The 21758-nt window shown below is 42.8% G+C and overlaps 2 protein-coding genes across 2 annotated transcripts; both read right to left on the bottom strand.

The window, feature by feature from the left end:
• Positions 1 to 287: 287 nt before the first annotated feature.
• arih2 (ariadne homolog 2 (Drosophila)) lies at positions 288 to 11809 on the bottom strand. The gene is made up of 15 exons (XM_037478517.2): positions 11673 to 11809; positions 9004 to 9536; positions 8272 to 8339; positions 8053 to 8125; positions 7563 to 7704; positions 6294 to 6415; positions 5815 to 5924; positions 5248 to 5365; positions 5022 to 5072; positions 4866 to 4887; positions 4583 to 4734; positions 4025 to 4168; positions 3810 to 3878; positions 2190 to 2315; positions 288 to 1923 (listed from the first exon to the last, which is right to left on the bottom strand). Exons 2-15 carry the CDS (start codon positions 9271 to 9273, stop codon positions 1852 to 1854), a joined length of 1539 nt encoding a protein of 512 aa, XP_037334414.1. The 5' UTR covers positions 9274 to 9536; positions 11673 to 11809; the 3' UTR covers positions 288 to 1851.
• Positions 11810 to 12615: 806 nt separating this feature from the next.
• On the bottom strand, positions 12616 to 21523 carry xpc (xeroderma pigmentosum, complementation group C). Its single transcript, XM_037478496.2, has 14 exons — positions 20651 to 21523; positions 18946 to 19251; positions 18692 to 18788; positions 18350 to 18434; positions 18079 to 18236; positions 17806 to 17926; positions 17617 to 17706; positions 16276 to 17127; positions 16024 to 16184; positions 15786 to 15867; positions 14807 to 14938; positions 14489 to 14658; positions 13945 to 14038; positions 12616 to 13824 (listed from the first exon to the last, which is right to left on the bottom strand). The coding sequence occupies exons 1-14, from the start codon at positions 20760 to 20762 to the stop codon at positions 13501 to 13503; spliced, it is 2784 nt and encodes a 927-aa protein (XP_037334393.2). The 5' UTR covers positions 20763 to 21523; the 3' UTR covers positions 12616 to 13500.
• Between the last annotated feature and the right edge of the window lie 235 nt (positions 21524 to 21758).

Here is a 21758-nt window from a genome sequence, read left to right as displayed (position 1 = left end):
TTTATTTATACATCTCAGCTGTATTTTATCTCCAATAATTTTCTGCAAAATAGGTTATCAGGTGGTTTTGCTGTTGAAAGATGTACCTAAAATGTAGGCGTTGCGTTTCCTCAGGCGTCCTTATGTTAAGCGGGAAAAATATTTAAATACTGTTTTTTGATTTTTAATCTTGTACCAGATCAAAAAACTACAACTACAAACACGCTGAATATAATAAGTCCTATCCATTAAAATTCAATTAAAAAGGTTTTGTGTATGTGCGTCTGTAATGAACACACGAGACGGGGTCTGGTTTTAAAAACTCTCAGTAACTATTTCTGTATTAATGTACAACTGTTGAAAATTACAACCATTTTTTTGTCTTTTTTCTTTTTAAACGATCTATCAACAGCCATTTTCCAGAAGAAAAGTGAACAATGTGAGCAGTAAGAAAGACAAAAATAAAGAGCAAAATAAAGTGAGAGAATGAACGAAAAGAAAGAAGCGAGCACAAGATGGGGGAAGGAGACAAATTAACTGTTAAAGTTTATTTTCTGCAGAGGAGTGTTTGAGCATGAGTGAGTCAATGTGAGCATGGTGTGTGTGTGTGTGTGTGTGTGTGTGTGTGCGCGCTGTAGTGTGCATGACTGCCTGGGATTACACTCAAGTTCCTCATCTGATCAGTGCAGGTGCAAATGTTGGATTGCTGAGGAGGAGGTCTGGCTCACACCGGTTTGGATCTAAACTAGCTGGACACAATCAGGCAACAACATCAGTACGAGTATGTAGAGACAACAATGGCTATTGTAGTAATTGTACGGCGACAAAAATATCACTTGAAATATTTGCTGGCAGTAGTAGGTCTGGATAAGTACCAATACAAACAAACCACGAGGGAAGGTGCGTTTATTGTGGAACTTCTAATCAGAATTGTTCCATAGTAAACACCATGTACACCTTTATGGAAGAATGTTAAAAACAAATAGCTACAATATGTAAGCTCTCCATGATCTGCCATTGATAATCTCCAGTAAAGTTGCACCTGTCACGGTAGATAATGTAGTTGGTTTCATAAAGAGTGAGACGGATCACATACTCCACTTCCACCATGAAACCGTCCACAGCTACTCATTCATCGATTTGTTTTTTATTTATGTCAATTCAAATTTTGTGGCTTAGTAGTAACAGAACATTTTAAATGTGAGGGAAAAAGCAACATAGCACGTGTTCTTCTACTCATATTTACGGGTTCAGGCCAATCCCATAAGTACTCCAAATACTAGCAAGTACGCTTACGTCTTCATGGTCTACTTGAAACCCTTAAATACAGACCCACAAGCACAGTCTCCTTAAAATAACCTATATCATCTTCCACATCTTCCCTGCTCAACAGAAAAAGCTTCTCCAGCTTCTCCTTTTTCTCTAATGAATATTCCAGCATCACAGGAATAATGTAACTATGACTCTGTCAAATAAGTTATTTCTAGCTGCTTGTGTCATCGTCCAAATGCCTTTTGTGGAATTCAAGCACACGAACCGATTTCAGACACATGACAGGTACTTGAAGTGTGACCTTTTAGGATCAGGTCTGAAAAGCTTTAACCACGGTGAATGTGTCGCCCCAGAGCCAAAACATGTAAATGAGGTGTGGATGTGAAAGGGAGATACAATCGTGCCATTCTGTAACCCTGCAGCATTATGGGAGTGAGAGGAGAAAAAGAAATAAGCGAATGGGCAAGTGCAGATGCAAAAAGTGGGAATCGGTATGACTGCACCGAGGGACGGTCATGGAGGGAAGCAAGGAGCGGAGGCAAGTAAGAAAGGAAGGAAGCAAGGAGGAAGATGCTGGTGCTTTGCAGTTGCAACGGAGCTTCAGGTGTCTTGGAAACCGTTCAGCAGCGTGCGTCGCTTCTTCTCAGCAATATGCATCTGGTTCTCCAGATCCTGTGAAAATAATTTACAAAAAAGTTAAAGTTATTATTGACCCATAGAGAGATAGATTAGACAAAGTGGAAAGCAAAGTCAGAAATACTTTCTCGTTTTTAAAATCCTATGTTTTTTTTTAAAACTTAGCATAAGGCTTTAGGTACCTGCACTAAGTGCCAAGTGCTACCACACTGATATTTAGCTGGTTTGATACATACCACCTTCCTCATCTCAGTTCAGTGCATGCATTAGCATGCTACCGGTTACTCAGCAGTAGACCTTACCCCTCTGTCACTGGCGCTGAGCTCGCCCTCGCCTACCACCACGGCCCTCTCATAGCCGTCGGCCCGCTCCACCTTCCACGACAGGTTTTCTATTTCTGCTTCCAGCTGGGCCTGCTGGTACTCAAACTGCAGCGAGGGAAAGATCAACTAGAGTCACCGCCTCTGCCAAGCAGTCATGTTGTAGCCTACATGCATGTGGCTCCAATACATTTGTGTGAAACTGTCCCAATTAACACATACACTCACCGGCCACTTTATTAGGTACACCTGTCCAACTGCTCTTTAACACTTAATTTCTAAGCAGCCAATCACATGGCGGCAACTCAGTGCATTTAGGCATGTAGACATTGTAAAGACAATCTCCTGCAGTACAAACCGAGCATCAGTATGGGGAAGAAAGGTGATTTGAGTGACTTTGAACGTGGCATGATTGTTGGTGCCAGAAGGGCTGGTCTGAGTATTTCAGAAACTGCAAATCTACTGGGATTTTCACGCACAACCATCTCTAGGGTTTACAGAGAATGGTCCGAAAAAGAAAAAACATCCAGTGAGCGGCAGTTCTGTGGGCGGAAATGATGCCAGAGGTCAGAGGAGAATGGCCAGACTGGTTCGAGCTGATAGAAGGGCAACAGTGACTCAAATAACCACCCGTTACAACCAAGGTGGGCATAAGAGCATCTCTGAACGCACAGTACGTCGAACTTTGAGGCAGATGGGCTACAGCAGCAGAAGACCACACCGGGTGCCACTCCTTTCAGCTAAGAACAGGAAACTGAGGCTACAATTTGCACAAGCTCATCGAAATTGGACAATAGAAGATTGGAAAAACGTTGCCTGGTCTGATGAGTCTCGATTTCTGCTGCGACATTCGGATGGTAGGGTCAGAATTTGGCGTCTACAACATGAAAGCATGGATCCATCCTGCCTTGTATCAACGGTTCAGGCTGGTGGTGGTGGTGTCATGGTGCTGGGAATATTTTCTTGGCACTCTTTGGGCCCCTTGGTACCAATTGAGCATCGTTGCAACGCCACAGCCTACCTGAGTATTGTTGCTGACCATGTCCATCCCTTTATGACCACAATGTACCCAACTTCTGATGGCTACTTTCAGCAGGATAATGCGCCATGTCATAAAGCTGGAATCATCTCAGACTGGTTTCTTGAACATGACAATGAGTTCGCTGTACTCAAATGGCCTCCACAATCACCAGATCTCAATCCAATAGAGCATCTTTGGGATGTGGTGGAACGGGAGATTCGCATCATGGATGTGCAGCCGACAAATCTGCGGCAACTGTGTGATGCCATCATGTCAATATGGACCAAACTCCCTGAGGAATGCTTCCAGCACCTTGTTGAATCTATGCCACGAAGAATTGAGGCAGTTCTGAAGGCAAAAGGGGGTCCAACCCGTTACTAGCATGGGGTACCTAATAAAGTGGCCGGTGAGTGTATATGCTTTACAGCAAAACGTTTTGGAAGTCACAGTGACCTTTGACCACCAAATTCTAATCAGTTCATCCATGAGTCCGAGTGGACTTTACGATGGATTATAAATAGCTCTTACTCTATTTCATGTGTGTTCTGCAATGATGGACAGGTGTTAAGTTTGTTTCTCACCAGTTTCTTGCGTGGGCCAGACTCCATGTAATAGGCATAAGGGTACGTATACTGCAGCGTGTAGCGACACTGCAAGGAGAGAAAAGGGGAAATGTCAACATGGTCATGCTCCGTCCTCTCATCCCTAGCTCAACTGCCTTCACCTTTTCCTGAATAAATCCTAAAACAAAAGTTCAGATATTATCACACACACACGCAGGCGAGTGTGCCAGTACCTTAGCCAGTAGCCTTGAAGCGTTATGCAGGTACTGCCAGTCGATCCAGGTTCCCAGGTTGTTCATCACTCTCTCCTGGATCTTCTCCTGGATCCTCTGGTACGTCTGAGCCTCCAACTGTAGAGACTTGTTGTGATTCTCCCACTGGAGGGGTAGAAATTAAAAACAGACAGATTAAAAGCATGAAATACACAACAAATATGTCTGCGGTAGAATTAATACTATTTACTACTACTATTTTTTTTTCCTGTTACAAGCTTCAAAACAGTGTGCTGTAATACTTTTTGAGAGTGACTTTGGACCCAGATGTCCCTAGAGAATGCAAGGCCAAATCCGTTGCGTTAATCCCTCTAATATCTGAAAAAATATATATCTTTCCTATTTTATGTAGAGCAAGGTTGATCCTCAGCACTGTAACAAAAATAACACGTTTCATTTGTGTAGCGAGGAAGAAAAGAAGGTTTTTATTATTTTCTTTTATCCATTAAGCATTAATACTCTGATAAAAGTTTACATTTGTTAAGCTAACTATAAAAAAGGGGGGGAAAAAAAACTCACCCTCTCAAAGTAGAAGAGGTATTTCTTGAGGGCCTCTCTGGCCTGAGCCTGCTGGCTCTGGTTGACTATATCCGGGTTTTCTTTGTAGCGGCTGCACTCGTAGTATTCACTGCCGTGAGTCTTCCAGTCACCAAGACACATCCAGCAGAAGTCTTTCAGGACACATAAAACACACATTTTTGGACTCCCCACTACGGACATGCATTAGACAGCATGTGTGGTGTGACTAAAGGTTTGTGTCATGTCCCTAGGAGGCTCTAAAAGGGCTAGGCATATTACTTACCGTGTTTGCACTTGGAGCATTGCTAAAATAAACACAGAAAGTCAAATTAGTGAACCAGAAACTCAAAACTACCACTTATGTCACAGTGTTATGAATCTGAATTTATTTTGGGAATTTCCGTCCTTCTCAGAAAGGCGATTTTCATCTCTAACTCACCATGTGATTGCACCCTCCGTTCTTCTCAATGCAAATATTGCACTTAGGACACTAGGAGAAACACACAACCAAATAGTGTCCAATTAGAATAAGTGACAAGCTAATGCTCCGTATTTCAGATAATGAGTAGAATGCATCTTTAAACCGTCTGTGTCAATCCTGAACGTGTTCAAGTGTGCGACACACGTCGATGCCTTTGTTTGTGTGTGTATACAGATCATCATACATCTTTAGTGTGTGCGCTGATGTAGTTGGCGGTCTCAGAGTCATCTGCACATTTTGTCAGCCATTTCCGAATCGTCGCGCAGTCTGTGGGTGCGTGGTACATCTGACGGCATTTAAAACTGTGACAGAGAAACAGAAAAATGAAATCAAGAAGGATCCTTACCAGTAATGGTTAAATCGTAGAGATAATTTACAAAGATTAAATAGGGAATGTTGTGGAGTTTAACAATTCCATTTATTTAAAAGGGAATTTGTGTGGATGAACAATCCATTTTGATGGCAATCAATACATTTCTCAGTGCTTCCCCCATTGACAGTCAAGCTTTCATGCACATGGAATTTGAGAAAAGGGCATCAGCAGATGCTCCACTAGCTCCAAAGGACTTTAACTGCTTTAGAATTGAAAACCAATAATAATTCAGAGCTGGCAAGATAAAGGAATACAACAGAGTTATAAAGACACATGGCTTGCTGAAAAGGAATCTCACCAACTAATCACAATTTGAAACTTGGTTGAACTAATGCTTTGTTAAAGAGTAAATCTGCATGCTCCTTTTGTGTGTCCTACCAGAAGACTTCACTGCAGCGGCTACACTGCACCCTGCGCGCCCGGGGCTCCTGCACCTTGATGACAATGGGACAGTCGGCCCCTGGACATAACTGCAATTGAAAGTGACTCTGCGAGAAAGATAGAGAGACAAAAGCTTTAGCACATCAACAAAATGAATAGATGCATCATGACAATGATGAGAAGCTTTGAGGGTCACACACAAAAGTCACGCCGAAAGACATTGGATTGGACTGATGAAGTTAACTTTGTGTTGTCTCAATTTTCAGGAGCACCAGATACAATGTTTCTCGAAAGAATAATCTAATTTGATAAATCATAAAGTGTATTTAAACAACAATCCAGCCGTCAAGAGATCATTCAGATTCAATGCTGTGTCAAGAGTCCTAAATTAACCATTAAACACATAAAACACATCTCATTTGCTGTAGAAGGTATCTAAGCAAACAGAGCGAGAGTACACACACGCACACACACACCTCGACATAGTCTCTGAAGAGGTAGCGTCTGTATTTGTCCTTCAGCTCCTCTCCTGGCAGCAACGGCATGACAAAGTCTTCTGGCATCTGCAGGGAACATTCCTGCGCCATACACGAGATACCTGAACACACACACAAATCTATTACAAATATGTACACACACACTGTCCAGCAAAGATTGCATCTGCTCTTTGTGGGTTTCTTTACAATTGCACCGAAACGGGGGGGAGGGGCGGTGAGGGGACAGATAGACGGACAGACACAGACATTTTCCGACGCGCTCTCTGTCCGGTGGGGGAACTGTGCTCACCGTTGTGTGTGCTCACCTGTGCGCATGTGCCCACCGGGGCACATTGCCGTGTGCAAAAAAAACTCTGCAGCGAGTGGGCTGCACATAAAACCGTTCTGGGTACAAACCCCATATTACATCCTTACACACTTTACACACTTCCATCTGCTCTCATGCAGACACAAGCACAATACAGACATGCCTGCTTGCCAGAACCATTTTACACCAATAAGAGTAATCCAAACACAAAAAACATGGACTGGCTGAATACTGATAAGTATGTTCCAGTTCAACTCTCTGTTCACTCAGTTAGCTGTTAGCAACATTAATTTCATCTCCAGGTAACTTTCTGCCTCGAAACAGTACACAGAACCTCATTTTTTTGTGAAAATATTGATTTGGGAACAATGACATGTCTGTCTTAAATCTTGCAAGCATCATAGCTCAGCCAAAGGGTTGTAAGAGATGGGTGGACGATAAAAAAGATCATATTTTGCCAACTCCTATCTAATGTCCGTCCCATTTGTTGGGGCAGTGAACAATGTTTTAATTGCTTAAAAACCTTAGGGTAATTAAAATTCTTAGTTAGCGGAAAGAACGCTTAAGTTGCTTGTGAAAAAAAATAATGTGATACAAAATGCACGAAAAAAACATTTGTACATTTTAGGTCCTTTTGAGACAGACCGTGGTGTAAGAGGGATAAAGCCCGTCCAGGAGTCTCTTAGGGGGAACGTATTGGGTTCGGTTGCTGTGCAGTCATCCATGAATTTGTAATAATGGAAACCTCATCTGGGTACTATCCCTTACATACGAGATGCACCAACAAACACGGACCTGTAGGTAAGCATCTTGGTTTGGATTAGTGTTTCCTGTCATAAAACCAATTAAAGCAGAATCCACACGTATTTCTGAATAGAAAACAATGTTTTCAAAATTCAAGCTTTGAAGAGTACACAGACGCACAAACACACACAGCTCACCCACTCCGATGCCATCTTTGACCAGGACAGTGCAGTGCTGCTCCCAGCATGCTTTGCAGAAGGAGTGCTGGCAGGGCAGAGCCAGCAGGGTGTCCCGCCGCACGACCTGCAGACACACGCCACACTGGAGCGACTGAGGGACCTGAAACAGACATAACGTCAGACACGTGATTTTCTATTATGAACTGATATAGATAAGAATATTACATACGATGCTATATTTGTTATTAAAAATGCTTTTCTTTTGTATGCCTTCACTGAAAATGATTGATTTTTGTGCTACTTCTGGATTATCTGCAGTGTTGTTGCAACCGCATGACAACGTGTCCTTGGAGTTCCTTTGTGTGCAACAAACAACCTAATACTGATAACAGGTTCAAAATAAAGATTTGATCCCCCCCCTCCAAGGTGCCATCCTCAAGGAAGGCAGTTCCGCCCCGCCATGGGTGTGCATAACGACTACCACCCTACTTTATTGCCTGATACTCACTGTGACTGATCTGCACGTGCTGCTGGGCTGCACCAGAGCGTCTGACAACAGCAGAGATGAGTTGGACTTAAATCTGTTGGGATCATGGACAGAACATAGATGAGACAGAAAAATATCAAAGTGCATACCATCAGAGGTAAAGAGAAAAATGAGAGGGACAACATAGAGAGGTAGCACAGTAAAGAGTGTCAAGTGGAAGAGGTACAGGAGAAAAAATACCTGTCCAGTATTTGTGAAATCTGCCAGTGCAAATGCACCAGGATCAGTTTTGCTACCGCTGGTAAAACCTGAGAAAGAGAGCGAGAGAGAGAGAGTGAGACAACAGAGGAAAAGGACGCTGTAAGATGTTGCTCCAGTGACACACAACTTGGCTGTGTCGTCTTTCCACTTTAATCAGTAACTGACCCCATTTTCTTCAGGAGTCCAACGCACGTTTCATTTAACTTATATTGTGGCTAAAGATCAAGCATTTTCCTAACAAACAATTATAATAATCTTAAAACTGAGAACTAAAACAATTATTTGATTATGTCCCCCCAAAAAATGCATCAATGACATTTAATGAAAACCATGTTTGCTTAATAAAGCTTCTCAAATGTAAACAGAAGTTTCATTTTGGACTGAAAATTGTTTTGAAAACAGATTCCAAAGTCCTGCAATCCTTTTGTTTTAGAAGCAGCACAAATATCTCAACAACCACCAACTAAAACAAAACAGTTTCTGTAATCATGGACAGTAGGAGCCCGGATTATCGTGCTGACGCAAATGGATGTAACCAAGGCATTTGATCTAAAGAATTAAATCTGTGTGGTTCTAATTACTGTTTGATGTAACTGCTTTAAACTTGGTCATAACTTCCATCTCATTTCAGATCCTGCCTCTGCGAACGTTACAATGTGAACATCTGGTTTTGTTTTCTGGACCACGAAACAGCTGCAGACACACGCTCACCTTCAGTGCGGCGGCCACAGTGTTAACCTCCTCTATCAGCACCCTCTGACTCTCTTTGTAAGTCAGACAGGTGAACAAGTACTCCTCTGGGTCAAAGGAGTCGGCGCCCTGCTGCTCCACGTCGCTGGCCACGCCCTCGTAGTAGGTCGATATGTCGCCCTGATCGTCCTCCTCTCCTCCGTCGTCGTCGTCATCCTCCTCATCTTCAGAGTTCACCCCAAAGTCTTCCTCATTGCTGTCCGACGCCTGGCTGTTCATGTCCACGGACATCCGGTCGCTCGAATCAACCGCCCGGACAGGTGGACGGCCCGCCTAACCCGCCGGATCCAAGCGGCGCGATTGGCTGAAGTGGGCTGTGTGAAGCAGCTCCTCGCCGCGTCTCCACCTGCGTTGTGTAGCTGCCAGGAGGCGCGCTGCCTGCCCGAGGCGCCCAGAGAGCGCGCTCAGCAGCAGCGGAAGAAGCAGAAGAAGTCGCACTCCCCGTCACTCATTTGGAAAGCTTGCAGCGGGGTTTTCTGAGGAGGAAGAAGTGGCTGAACGGAAGGAAAGGAGAAGAGGAATTAAAAATTGAGAGAACAGGAAGTGGAGGAACATTTTTTGTGTATCTAAGCATGATCGAAACCAAAATTCAAAACATCAAAACATATTGAAAAATGTTTTTCCCCAACAAGCCCATGATTTCTGTAAAATTCTCGATTTAAACATTTTTACCTTTGCAAACATGTAGGATTTATATTCATGTTGGAAACTTTCCATGAACAAATGGCAACGTAGTTTTTGTTTGCACATGGCGTTTAACGTTTCATCGTCTGCAGAGGCCTGTATCACCTGAACACTGTGGGTCCTAATTTCTGGAAATCATTCATCACATCGGTCATCACATCTACTTGTGGCCAAAACACGACCTTCAATCAAAACATCAGCGTTCATTTTGGACTTATCGGAATGGCGGCTATTGACGACACATCAGGTAGTCACTCCAGTCTGAACTGTCTCAATTTTCACATCACTGATAGCGACATGTTCGCCAGTGGCGCAAGCTAAAGAGCTGCCAACAGTTGTTGCGAAACATTTGACTGTGCATTTCTTCACCTGCCTTTTCTACTTGGCAGTTGACCCTTTTATCCCAGATTGTCATTTGAATCTACATTATTGGTCATATTGTGAGAACATTTGAAGAGTTTGATGACATATTTACGTTGATCCGAATGTATATACACACTTTGAATTACTACAGGATGGTAATCTTGAATTCCATGCTTGTATTGTCCTGTTGCATCACTTTCAGTGGCCTCACTTCTGGTCTGTCGTTAGTTTAGCATGCAAAAATAAGTGACATGATTTTGAATCAGCTCTTGCTCATATTTCCTGCATTTATTTCTAAATGCAGATAAATCTCATAAGGGACTCATGCAAGTGGAATGGAAAATACATCTTTACATGTACTTTGTATTCAACTGTAGTCCAATTACTTTGGCCATGGGTTTTAAAGCCCCAGAATGTAAGTCAGGACACGCACAATTTACAAATATTACTCCTATGACGACTTCCTAAATATTTAAAAGTCAGTTAAAAATGGCCAGAGTACTGACATGGGGTGATATTTATCAAAGCGCTGAACATCCCCTTGGCAACTGGACATGGGATTTTACATGACTAACGCTGATTGGGTGAAAGGTACTGCCATGTCCCACCCTCACATTACTCAGCCTTTTGATGGACTAATCAAATTCCTTTAAAGTCAGGACATTGTCAGGACGGTGTTTCTTCTATTGTGCAAGTGTGGATGAGTTAGTTCGGGGTTTATTCTTTGCCAAAACATGTCTTCTCCGCATATATTACGAGTAAAGAGTCCACTAAAAGCAAAGTAACCGTCCACAGCTCCACTCTGGAGACGATACAACACCTCAAGTGCACCGCCGGCTTGCGTCGACATTTGTATCCACTGTAGTCAAGAGGCAGCAGATACAAGCGGTTGGCTGGCACCGTGCACCAAATATGACATTGCAAAAAAGTCAACTGAACACAAAACAAGGTTAGCGGGGAAATCCTGGCAGCCGGCCCAGCGGCGGACGCATTCCGCCCGGTTCCAGGCTAAAAATAGTCGGGCCAACTGGGTGACACACATCCACTGCTAGGCTAACGTATCACGGCGACTCAGCAGTACGGCGTTTGAAAGCCCGTCTTGGGGGATGGGGAGTAAGAGGACGGGGAAGAGGTTAAGCAACGCTTAAAAAAACCCCGGCTTGGTTGATAATTGAAACGGGCACGTTGGTTCGATGTCGGTGCAGACGCGAGAGAGCGGTTAGCCTTCCGTCAAATGCAGAATACCGATGGCAAATTTACCGTTAGCCGGATTAGCTTTCTAGCTAATGTACTCGCAGCATAACGTTACGTTTAACACCAGAGTCTGGCGAGTTGAATTGTTGGATACGTGCAGAGGAAACGCGCAAAAGCTTGAGAGATAGTGTTATTTTTTGTTTGTCACGACATAAGAGCTAGCCTCGTTAGCCACCCCCTTATCGTTGTCTGTAGCTGTGTCGCTGCCTCTCGCCCACTCTAGCCCGGGGATTGAGATGTAAACAAGGCCCCCCCAGACCACGAGAGTAAATAGATTCATTAAAAAACAACTGCATTCATTCCTGCAGGTTAGCCGCGGCGGTGTTTACCTCTCAGATAAGCGTCGGCTCTCTCCGCATTGACAACCAAGAATGTTTTTTGTGTGGTGTAATCGCAGTGACTCTGTCCGCTTGGCTGGTCGGCGGAAGATCGACAGTAAGAGGTACTTATTAATGACGTCACTTCCGCAATTCTCATGCCTACCTCCTCTCTCTGCTGGGAAATGAAATGAAGTGCATTAATACTCAAGCAGTATTACAAGAACAATGCAACGTCTAACAAAGAAACACTAACAGGCAAAATTCAGAGGTTCGGTTAACATCAACAAACTTGTAACAACTTGGATTCATTTTCAGTTCATGGCAGGTTTTCCCTTTTTTCACAATTTAATGAAACATTCTTGTTTTCCGGTGTATTGAGTGCACATATCTGTATGACAAAAATCTGAAAAAAATGTCCCCATGCTTTTCTTCTCATTAAATCAAATTAAATTAACTGGATTATTATGTTTGATATTCAAATCATATCTCAACACCATAATTCCCCATATTGATGATGTATTTGTACATTTACTCAAACATATTAAATGGTTCTTTCATTATACACTGTTACCTTGTGTCCTCATTTGTATAGGAACTTATTTTTTAGATGAATTTCATCTGAATATCTTGAAATTAAGATATTATTACATAAAAATATGCATTGCAAAACGCTCCTATTCCTCGGCAGGTGCTGCTGCCCTTCACTTAACTGGATGGATACATTTCAATCAAGTTTTATGGCTCTAAAGTTGGTGGCAATTGGTGGCTTTATGAATAAAGCATCACCATCTGCTTCAATTCTCAGTAGCGCCTGACTGAAACAGAGGATTGGGCTGCTGGATTTAATGCCTCGAAATGCAGCAGAATCTCAGCTGATGTATGTGTTTATGCACACAAGCTGTTTCCAATTACCCACATAAAACTTATAAATGCTATTTGGATTCTTGGAAAAAGGCTGGTCAGAAATCAATTAGAATTCATGTAGCAATAGAAACAATTTTAGTCTGACAATCATTTGTTTAATTACAGAATGTATCATGTTTTTTCCTTGATTCCCAATAAGTGCAACAAAACATATTCAACAACATTTTCTAATTTGGTTTATATTGCTTTTAACTTGTATTACATCTTAGAAAAATACTTTTAATACAAAAACAGTTTATTATTTGAAATACAGGCATCACCAACTTTGTACAAAACACGTAGAGACACAAGGTGTGAAACAGTGACAAAAGTTTGAAAGAGGCAGACTGTGAAGGCTGATTCAAAATACAACCAACGTCCAGGGGTGTAGCAGCCTGTCAGGGAAAGAGAAAAAAAAGTACAGTATTTTTGACAAATTATGTCAGGCTGTGTGTGAGGCTATCAATCATTAACAACTTCTTAACTGCTATATTCATGCATACAACTCAAAAGCTTTCAATTGACAACAGTCTGAGTTTCTTTTTTCATTGAGTCAGGCTGCACAGAGTAGAGTCAAGTCAGTAATAGAGGATGTGGTCCAGTTGGTCATCACAGGAGAAACACGTTTTTGGACCTACATTTAAATAATTCATTAGTAGGTAGTGGATCTACTACCAGCCATGGGGAAAATGTTTATTTCCCATAGTTTATTCGCTTGTAGTGCTTATTGTGTTGCAGGTTCATTGAGTTGTTTGTGTTTACCTGCCACACAAGCCATTATTCAAATCTGCAGCTCTACAAAACATTCCTCTCCTTTGGGAAATGTCAAAGCCAAAAGTTCCAAAGATGACAAATGTTATAAAAGTTGGTTTAAAAATGTGTTACACCTGAGGTTCCAGAGACTTGACTTAAATGTGTTTTGGGCTCCCTGACATCACACTTTCTCAAAGGGGAACATGTGTTTCTCCTGTCCCCTCTTTTCTCGCTTTGTCGTCTTCTTCTTCTTCAGTCCGCTGATGCTCCCTCCGTCCTCCTCTGCTTGTCTGTTCTGAGGCCAGGACATGGCCAGAGTCTCAGACGCCGTCGTAGCGGAAGGACTTCCGGCCTCAGCCACCTCTTCATCTGACGAAAGCCCGCAAGTCTCCTGGAGGTTCCCCAGACCCTGGTTCTTCTTTCCGTAGCGCTGTTGAAGTCTTTCTCTGATCAGGAGCCCCTTCACCAGCAAAGTCCAGTTGGAAATCACCCTCTTCTCTTTTTTCTGGAAAATGAAAGAGAGGATATTTTAAATAACGTTTTTTTTTGCTGTAACTTGAAAGTATGCTGGTTCTTATTTAAATTAGTTTCAAAAGGAAATACTTCTACTCAGTGACACACACACCTCTCTCTCCTTCTGTTTCTGAATCTCTTGATCTTCCACCCAGGCCGCTCTGAGAATCTCCTCATGCTCCTCACACACAATGTAGCCGTCATTCCTGAAACACACACATTAAACCACACACTGTGTATTGGACTTAATTCATGGTTTTATAAAAACTGCTTATTCTAGATTGATTTGAGTGATTATCATTAAATCATGCAAACGTTTACAATTGTGTAGTTTCACCAGGGAGAACAAAGAAGGAATGAAAAAACGAGCATAACATATAACTAACAGCTGCAGTTTTGTGACATCAAAATGTGACTGAAAACAATATTTCTTGTCACATACTTAATACCAACATTAAGTCAATGATAAACATTGAAATATTTTCTGGGGAAGTTTAACATGAAATAATGATGTATATAATGTGTTATCTTGTATGTTCCTCCACGTGACAAAAGCAACTGTTAGTATGACTAACACTAAAGAAAACAAAAAAAATCAGATACAACGCAGCTAAAAACGCACTAGACGCACTAAACGCACACTGATCTGGTCTTACACAGCATGCGAGTATCCTCCATGGAAGTCGAAGCCAGTGACCGCGGGGGCTGCGTCCATGTTCAGCTTCCTGGCCACGCGGTGCAGGTTGGGCAGCTTGAGGTGAACGCAGCCCACCGGTATCATGCAGGGCTTAAACAGGTAGACGTTGCCGTAGTCGTTACGGGGAACCTGGAGGTACAGTTACAGAAAACCAATACACAAAGTAAACAACACTGCACACGTTTCACCTCCTTGGAGTGTATTGGATGTTCAATGAATGTCATTTATGTTTTATATTATTTGCTGCTCCCAGTTATCTCTCTAAGCGGTTGGTTACCTTCCCGTCCATAGCTAAAGGCGGCTGGTACTCTTCAGTCTGCCACTCTCCAAACAGAGACAGGTCATTGTCCTCCTTCTGCTCAGATGCCATCCTGGCTTTGCGGGACCGATTAGAGAAGCCCTTCACCATCTGAAAGAGAGAGGGATGTGTTTTTATTCACATTGTCTCCTCATCTTCTCAGCTCAGTCATACAGCGAACAAACGCAACGGCTTCATTCCTACCTCAGTTTCAATCACAGTTAAAGCTGAATAGCTTGTGTGTATGTATATACACACACATACACACACACACACCGGGGATAGTAGGGTCGTTGCAAACGGGTCGGCCTGGTGTCTAATAAGTTTGTTTGACATATTTAAATGCATTTTAACTCATTTAGATTGATGATAGCAACCAACAGATCATTAGTAAAATAGATCTTAACCAAAGTCTTCAATACATATGCTGCAAAACATCACTGTCATGATACAAAACGGTCATCGAGAAGAACACATTTCGTTTAGTGTGTTTTGCTTTGCTTGTTGTTTTTTTTTTATCTTAAAGTAGTCATGCATTCACAAGGCAATACTACCTGAGCCCTCCTTTGCAGTACATCCCATTACAATCAGTCGAAAAACACATTTAATTCTTTCCACACAGCAAAAACAACATATGTTTCCTGTATGGACTGAATTAAATGCTCCACAGGAACCTTGGCTAAAAATTACATGGTAACTGTATGTCATTTTCACAGCAGAAATCGGACGGGGTTCCTCCACTCTAATGTTAGGAAGAAAATAAAACTAATTATGGGGGAATGGTGGTTGTACGAACAGCAGAGGATTTACACTCAGTTAACTGTTGATGAAGTGGTTCATTGTTTACATATGTCATATATTATACATATAAAGACAGCTGGAAGAAGGGAAGTGATGGAAGAGAAAACGAAGAGAAACAAATAAGGAAAACGTGATGGAGAAAATAATTCCCACTCACCTTGTATGGTTCCTCTCCTAGTCTGACAGTCCGTGCCTCTTTCAACCAAGTGTCTTTGGAGTGGAGCGTGTGCACACAATCCCTAAAGCGAAAGGCAATTTGATGTGACAGCAATATTGTAAAATAGTTTTTATTTGGTGGACTGGAATTTCCATTTGCTTCAAGAATTCAATTTTCCACACAGTTGATCTAGGTTGTATCTGTAAACAAGTATGCACAGGACTGTTTTGCCACTGACCTGGAGTACACCGGCTCTCCCCTGCAGTATCCCAGTGAAGTGGCAGTTGATGGGTAGATGGCTTCATATTTCAGCAGGTGTCTCTTTAAGGCGTACAGCGGGTGGTTCTTATACTCCGCTATTGAGACGGGCAGGGGTTTGTTCAGCAGTTTGTTCTGGAGCTGCGTAAAGAAAAGATGGCTGGTATGAATGAGTATACAGGGGTAAAATAAATCACTGGACCAGTCCGGTCTACATGTCTCTCAGTCCCACCTCCTTTTCCTCCTTCACGTCCCTCTCGTCCTCGGGTCCAAGGAACGGCTGAAGCGTCTCCTCCCACCACTCTTCGTCCACGCGCCTCTTCCTGGAAGAGGTCAGCCAGGTGGGGTCGTACTTCTTTCCCAAGTCCTTCACAAAGCCGTCTCCGTCCACCGACACCACGTAGGTAATCGGCGCCGTTGCATTCTGGGAGCAGAGGTGAGGCATCCCGACGCCCTGCTCCGTGTCGACGCAAACCCAGGATGACGTCTTCACCAGGTACACCTCCAGCCACTCGTCCGCTCTGGGCCCGTCGTTCTTTCTCCCACTCCTTCGCTTTGTTCTGTTGCCTGTGGTTCCCTCTTCTTCATCAGCTTCCCCCTCTTTTCGCTGCTCGTCTTTGATCGGTTCTTTCCCTCCACCACTTCTTCTCTTGCTGTTTGCCGCGTTGGCTTTGCTCCCTCCTTTCTCTTTCCTCGACTTTGTTGATTCAGCCCCTCTCTCTGAATCCTCACTGTCTTCCTCGCTGGTCACCTGAAAGTCGTCGTCTTCGCTAAGCCCCTCCTCCTTTTCCCCTTCGCTCTCGCTTTCTTCCTTGTAGCTGACTTTAGAGGCGATACTGCGGCGTTTGGAGTTCTTTGGCCTCTGCCCTCCAGATGCTTTAGTCTTTTCCTTTATCTCGTCATGCTCCTCCTTTATTTCTATCGTCTTAGCTTTCTTTCCTCCATGGCCTCCTCTGACCGCCCCCCCTCCAGCCGGTCTCTTGGTGCCAGGAGAGACCTTCTGGTCAGGGGAGGTGGTCCTGGAGGTTTGCTGGCTTGCGTTGCTCGCTCCCGGAGCGCTGGTAGGTGTCCGAGCACCTTTTCCCTGTAGGAAGGACAAAGATCGTGTGAATACGAGCAGACTAATCTGAAAAACAATACCAGCTTATATTGAGTAAACAGTCTGAAAGGAAAAGACACTTGCAGAGGTAGAAGTATTTCTACATTTTGTAGAATAATAGAGGATGTTGACCATAACAACGTAAAGTGAGACAGTTCCAACAGGATGTACACAATACATCTTGATAGAAATGTAATACTGTTAAAATCAGTAATATCAGGCATTTCATTGATGCACATGACTTAATCTTTCATAGGTTAACCGGTTTAAATGAGCCCTAGAATTCATAGGACTAGTCCAGTTTCATAGAAAACTAATGCTGAATGTGTCTGTATTTAAGGGTCCAGATACACCGGTCAGTATTTTGTCTCGATCATCATACTGAAAACAGAGGCTGAGAACAGATTTCTCCCTACATTTAAGGCAAGCTATTGGCTAAGTGGGGCTGCTGTACCTGCATTTGTATTGACATACCTTGGCAGATGGGGTTTTGAGAGGAATCGGCTGCAAAGAAATAACCAGTCGGCAGAAGAGCTGCAGAGACCTCAGGACCAAAAGAAACAGCTGCAGGAAACACAAAACACTCGTAAGCATAATTACAGTTTATTGTACCCTGGAACTGTGACTTCTTTAAATGGACTGATCTTTTTCCAAAACACCAACATGAGTCATCTCCTGGTGGGTCCTGGCAGAGAGGCTGGCGAGCCGCCTCTCCAGCAGAGTGCGGGGGTTCAGACTCTCCTCACAGGAAAGACTGGGGTTCAGGGAGAACGTTGATGAAAACCTGAAAGGGGGGGAGAGAGAGAAGAAAATAGAATGAGAGAGAGTCCGAGGTAACGGTGACATTGACGACTCTGGAAACACGCCGCTCACTCATTCGTACGGGCAAAGTAGCATCAAGCTCCACAACACAGGTCGTCTTTGACGAGCACGCACCATTTGAGCAGCCCAGAGAGGTAGTTGTGGTCGATGCGTTCCTTGGCGACCATGCTGAAGTGGGTGGGCAGCAGCGACAGAGTGATGGCGAGCAAGTCCGGTTCACTGCACAGACGGCCGCGGAACATCGCATTGGCTATCAGGCACATCAGGTGGACCTAATAATTAGAGACCAATCAGAGGTTTAAAATATCCACAAAGCCCACTGTGGTGACTGTAAATCGGACAGAATGTGGAAACAGGGCTAAGGAGAACACGTAGGGGTTTTCACCTTGTGTGTGTCTATCAGCACGTCCTTCTTGAGTCGGTTCACCATCCGTCTCATATAAGTCTCAAACTCTGCCTGCCTCTTTTTCCTGTAAAATGATGATTAGAGAAAAACAGAACAAAATAATAAGAAAAAGATAAAGGACTGACATTTAAGGTTAGAACAGGGCCTGAAGAAGGTCTCTTTTTATTAAGACTAAAGATGCAACTGCATTTAAGATGAGATTTAAAAAAATAATAATAGATGTATATGACATTTAATAGATCATAAACAGAATACTAAAACAATTTAAAAAGAAAAACAGTATATTACTGTTTTTACACTACTACACAAATGTCCACTTACTTTTTTCTGACTTCTGCAGTCTCGATCTCTATCTGAACCGGCTGGGACGGCAGGACGGGTTCCGGTGGTTCGACTGGACCCAGCGGCCCAGAAAGCTCTAGTCAACACGGACACAATCAATTTGCTAGTTTCCTCCTTCCTTCCATCCTTTTAATGTATCTCTGAAAAAATACTGGACAACTTTCTCCAAAAAAAGTTGTAAATGTATTATCACAGACAACGAGCGGTTTTCCCCCCATCACTCACTCACTTACCTTCCACTTCCTCCCAATCGTCATCGTCGTCTTCCTCGCTCTCCTCCTGCTGCTCTTTTTCTTCTCTCTTGGTTTCTTTGGCGTTCCCTTGAACCGGAGGGGCTGCCGAGGTCACCGCGTGCGAGTCATCCTCACTGGCATCTTGCTCCTCCTTCACTGGCGACGAGAAGTATTTACTCGTTTTGACAGCCGTTGCGGTTGGAGAGGAGGTGGAAGAGGTTTTCCCCGACACTCGCTTGGTGGAGGCCCGTGGTTTGGGTTTGACCTTCCTCTTCAGCACCTCATCGTCCTCTGGGATGACATTACCTGGAAGGACAGAAAGAACAAATTAGTTTTGCACTACAGAGGTTGAATAACGAGGCTGGGTAGTTTCAGTCTTTTATGCATCACTTTCTCTCCTTACGTTTCAATGTGTGTGATGTAACGCTTTTCTATTCAGCATGATGATTCTCACCCATTGATTGATTAATCACCCTGTGAAAACACTATATCCATCATAGACTATTTATGCTGCACTGCATTTTAGCGTGGGGGACATTGAAAAGGAAATATGTTTGAATTATTATATCATGTTATAGATTATTAAGTATGAATAAACACATTTCATGATAAATCAAACAGCACAATGTTGGTGGTGGCAGGAATACGAAATAAAACACAAAAGGCATAATAAGGCAACAAAAACAAGTTCCAATCATCTTAACAACCACGTATCATTTGATGCGTCTGAGATCATTCAAGAGGACGCTGCTGCTGCGGCACCTATTGTGTTTTGTTTCTTATGCAGGAATGCCTAAAAGGCTGGATTAAGATACACAAATACATGAGGTCACTGAGAATGATGCATCTTCGTAAGGCTCACATCTATAAATCTGCATGTATGACACACACACAGACACACACACACACACGAGAGGATAATCCCTATGGGCATTTATTTTCATTTACTTATATTTTCTATTTTTTTATATGTCGTCTGGACACTTAATATTATGTAAATGAATAATGTGTATGACACAAATGGTTCTTTAGTTCCACACTCAGCAATATGTGAGTAATACAAATAGGTTTTGATGAAGTGGAACCCAGATGTGCATCTCAGTTAACCGATCCATATCCCCTGCACATGCACCTGCACTGTGGTTGCTTGAAAAGTGTATTTTTTGGTGGCAACAATAACAAAACAGCCCTAAGTAGCAATCATCCAACACCATTAGGGAAACCCCTTTGAATATACCTCTGACAGCAAAAAAGACAAGCATATTATTCATTATATTTTGTTATTTATTGAATTAAACATATGTTACAGTCCAACATATATACTATATCCTACTTAACATAACAATGGGAGAGTTTGCTCTGATAAAGTCATCGACCACTGAACCTATCTATCTATTGGAACTTCGTGCCTGCAATGACAGCCAGCTAATCAATCACCTTAAAACCATCGGAAACAAGATGTACTTAGCAGGATACACGCCTAAGAGCTTCTCAAATGAATGGCCTGAACCAATTGTGTGAATTCAAAAACTCTCGTCCATTACAATCGGAGTCGTTTTCACGCCGACATACACAAATAGTTAGGATGAAAATGTGGGTTGTACGATTCGCTGTTGTTTCTTTTTCTGCTGGATTCACACATGCTTTGCAGCAAACAGCGAGGATGAGAAGTAAGAGGCGATACGTAACTCCAGGCTTTTCATACCTGCACTTTTCGTCTTCGCTCTCGCTTTTGTTGCGCTGCTCTTTGCCTTCGGCACCTGCTTCGGTTTCTTTGTATCGACCTCAGTCTCTGCACTCCCCCTCCGCTTCGCCATGCTGTCTCTCTGTCCTTTGTCAAACTTGTCCCAGTAAAAAAAATCCCTTTTTTGTATAAAAGTGTCTCTCGGCAGAACTGGACTGGCGGAAGTCGCTTAGCTCTTCACATGGCGGTGTGTAGGGGTAGGGAAACCTCGGTTATCTAACACTTCCATCTGCAGCTTTCATAAGTCAAGGGTTGAACCTCCGTTTGATGTGGAGGCAGGATTCCTGACGTCACTTCCGCTCCTTCTTCTTCTTCTACGCTGATAATGTTGCACCCACAACAAAGTATTCCAATTTGCCGTCTTCCTCTTAAAAGGAAGACAGCAAATTGTGTCTTAAAAGCTTTTTTTAAGACACATTTCCGTGCTGCTATCTTAGCAAAAGTTTATTACGCATTTGTGTTTTCTTTTATTTTTACGTTTCGGGTGAACGTCACCTTATGGACACTGGGGGGCGATGTTGTGCCATACACAGGTTCAACAAGCCATTCACAGAAGAGGTGTTCACACATATTAAAGTGTCATCTTGAGCTTTGGCAGGTTCTCAGTGACATACCACTACATCCATGGTGCTTTATGAAAGAGTCATAGTTCCACAGCAGGTTCACTTTAACAAAGTCGCGGAATTTAGTTTATGAAGACTTCAATACTGACTTATTATACACCAGTGATTAATGTTGCTTTCACTTAAAAATGTTTTACCACAGATTGAGAGTAGAAATTGCAATTTTTCCAACATATACAAAAATAAAACAATTTATGGATTATTGTTTTAATATTGATTATTACTTTTTATTATTAGCATGTGGGTTTATGAATATTACTGTGTGCACAGAAACAAGAGACCATCAGCGAACAAATGGTCAATGGTCTCATGCAAATCATGCTGGCTTTTGCAGAACTAAAATAAGGAGACACAAGCAGAACATTTACTTTTGTGTGTCCTTGTGTGTCTTCCGAGGGCAGAGGCAGTTGTGACTATTTCCCAATTTATCACCTCATTAACAAAAA

This window comes from Pungitius pungitius, chromosome 1 (genome assembly GCF_949316345.1).
Source record: "Pungitius pungitius chromosome 1, fPunPun2.1, whole genome shotgun sequence".
Taxonomy (NCBI): domain Eukaryota; kingdom Metazoa; phylum Chordata; class Actinopteri; order Perciformes; family Gasterosteidae; genus Pungitius; species Pungitius pungitius.
The sequence above is the reverse complement of the archived record's forward strand: the minus strand, read 5'-3'. Positions and strand labels throughout refer to the sequence as shown.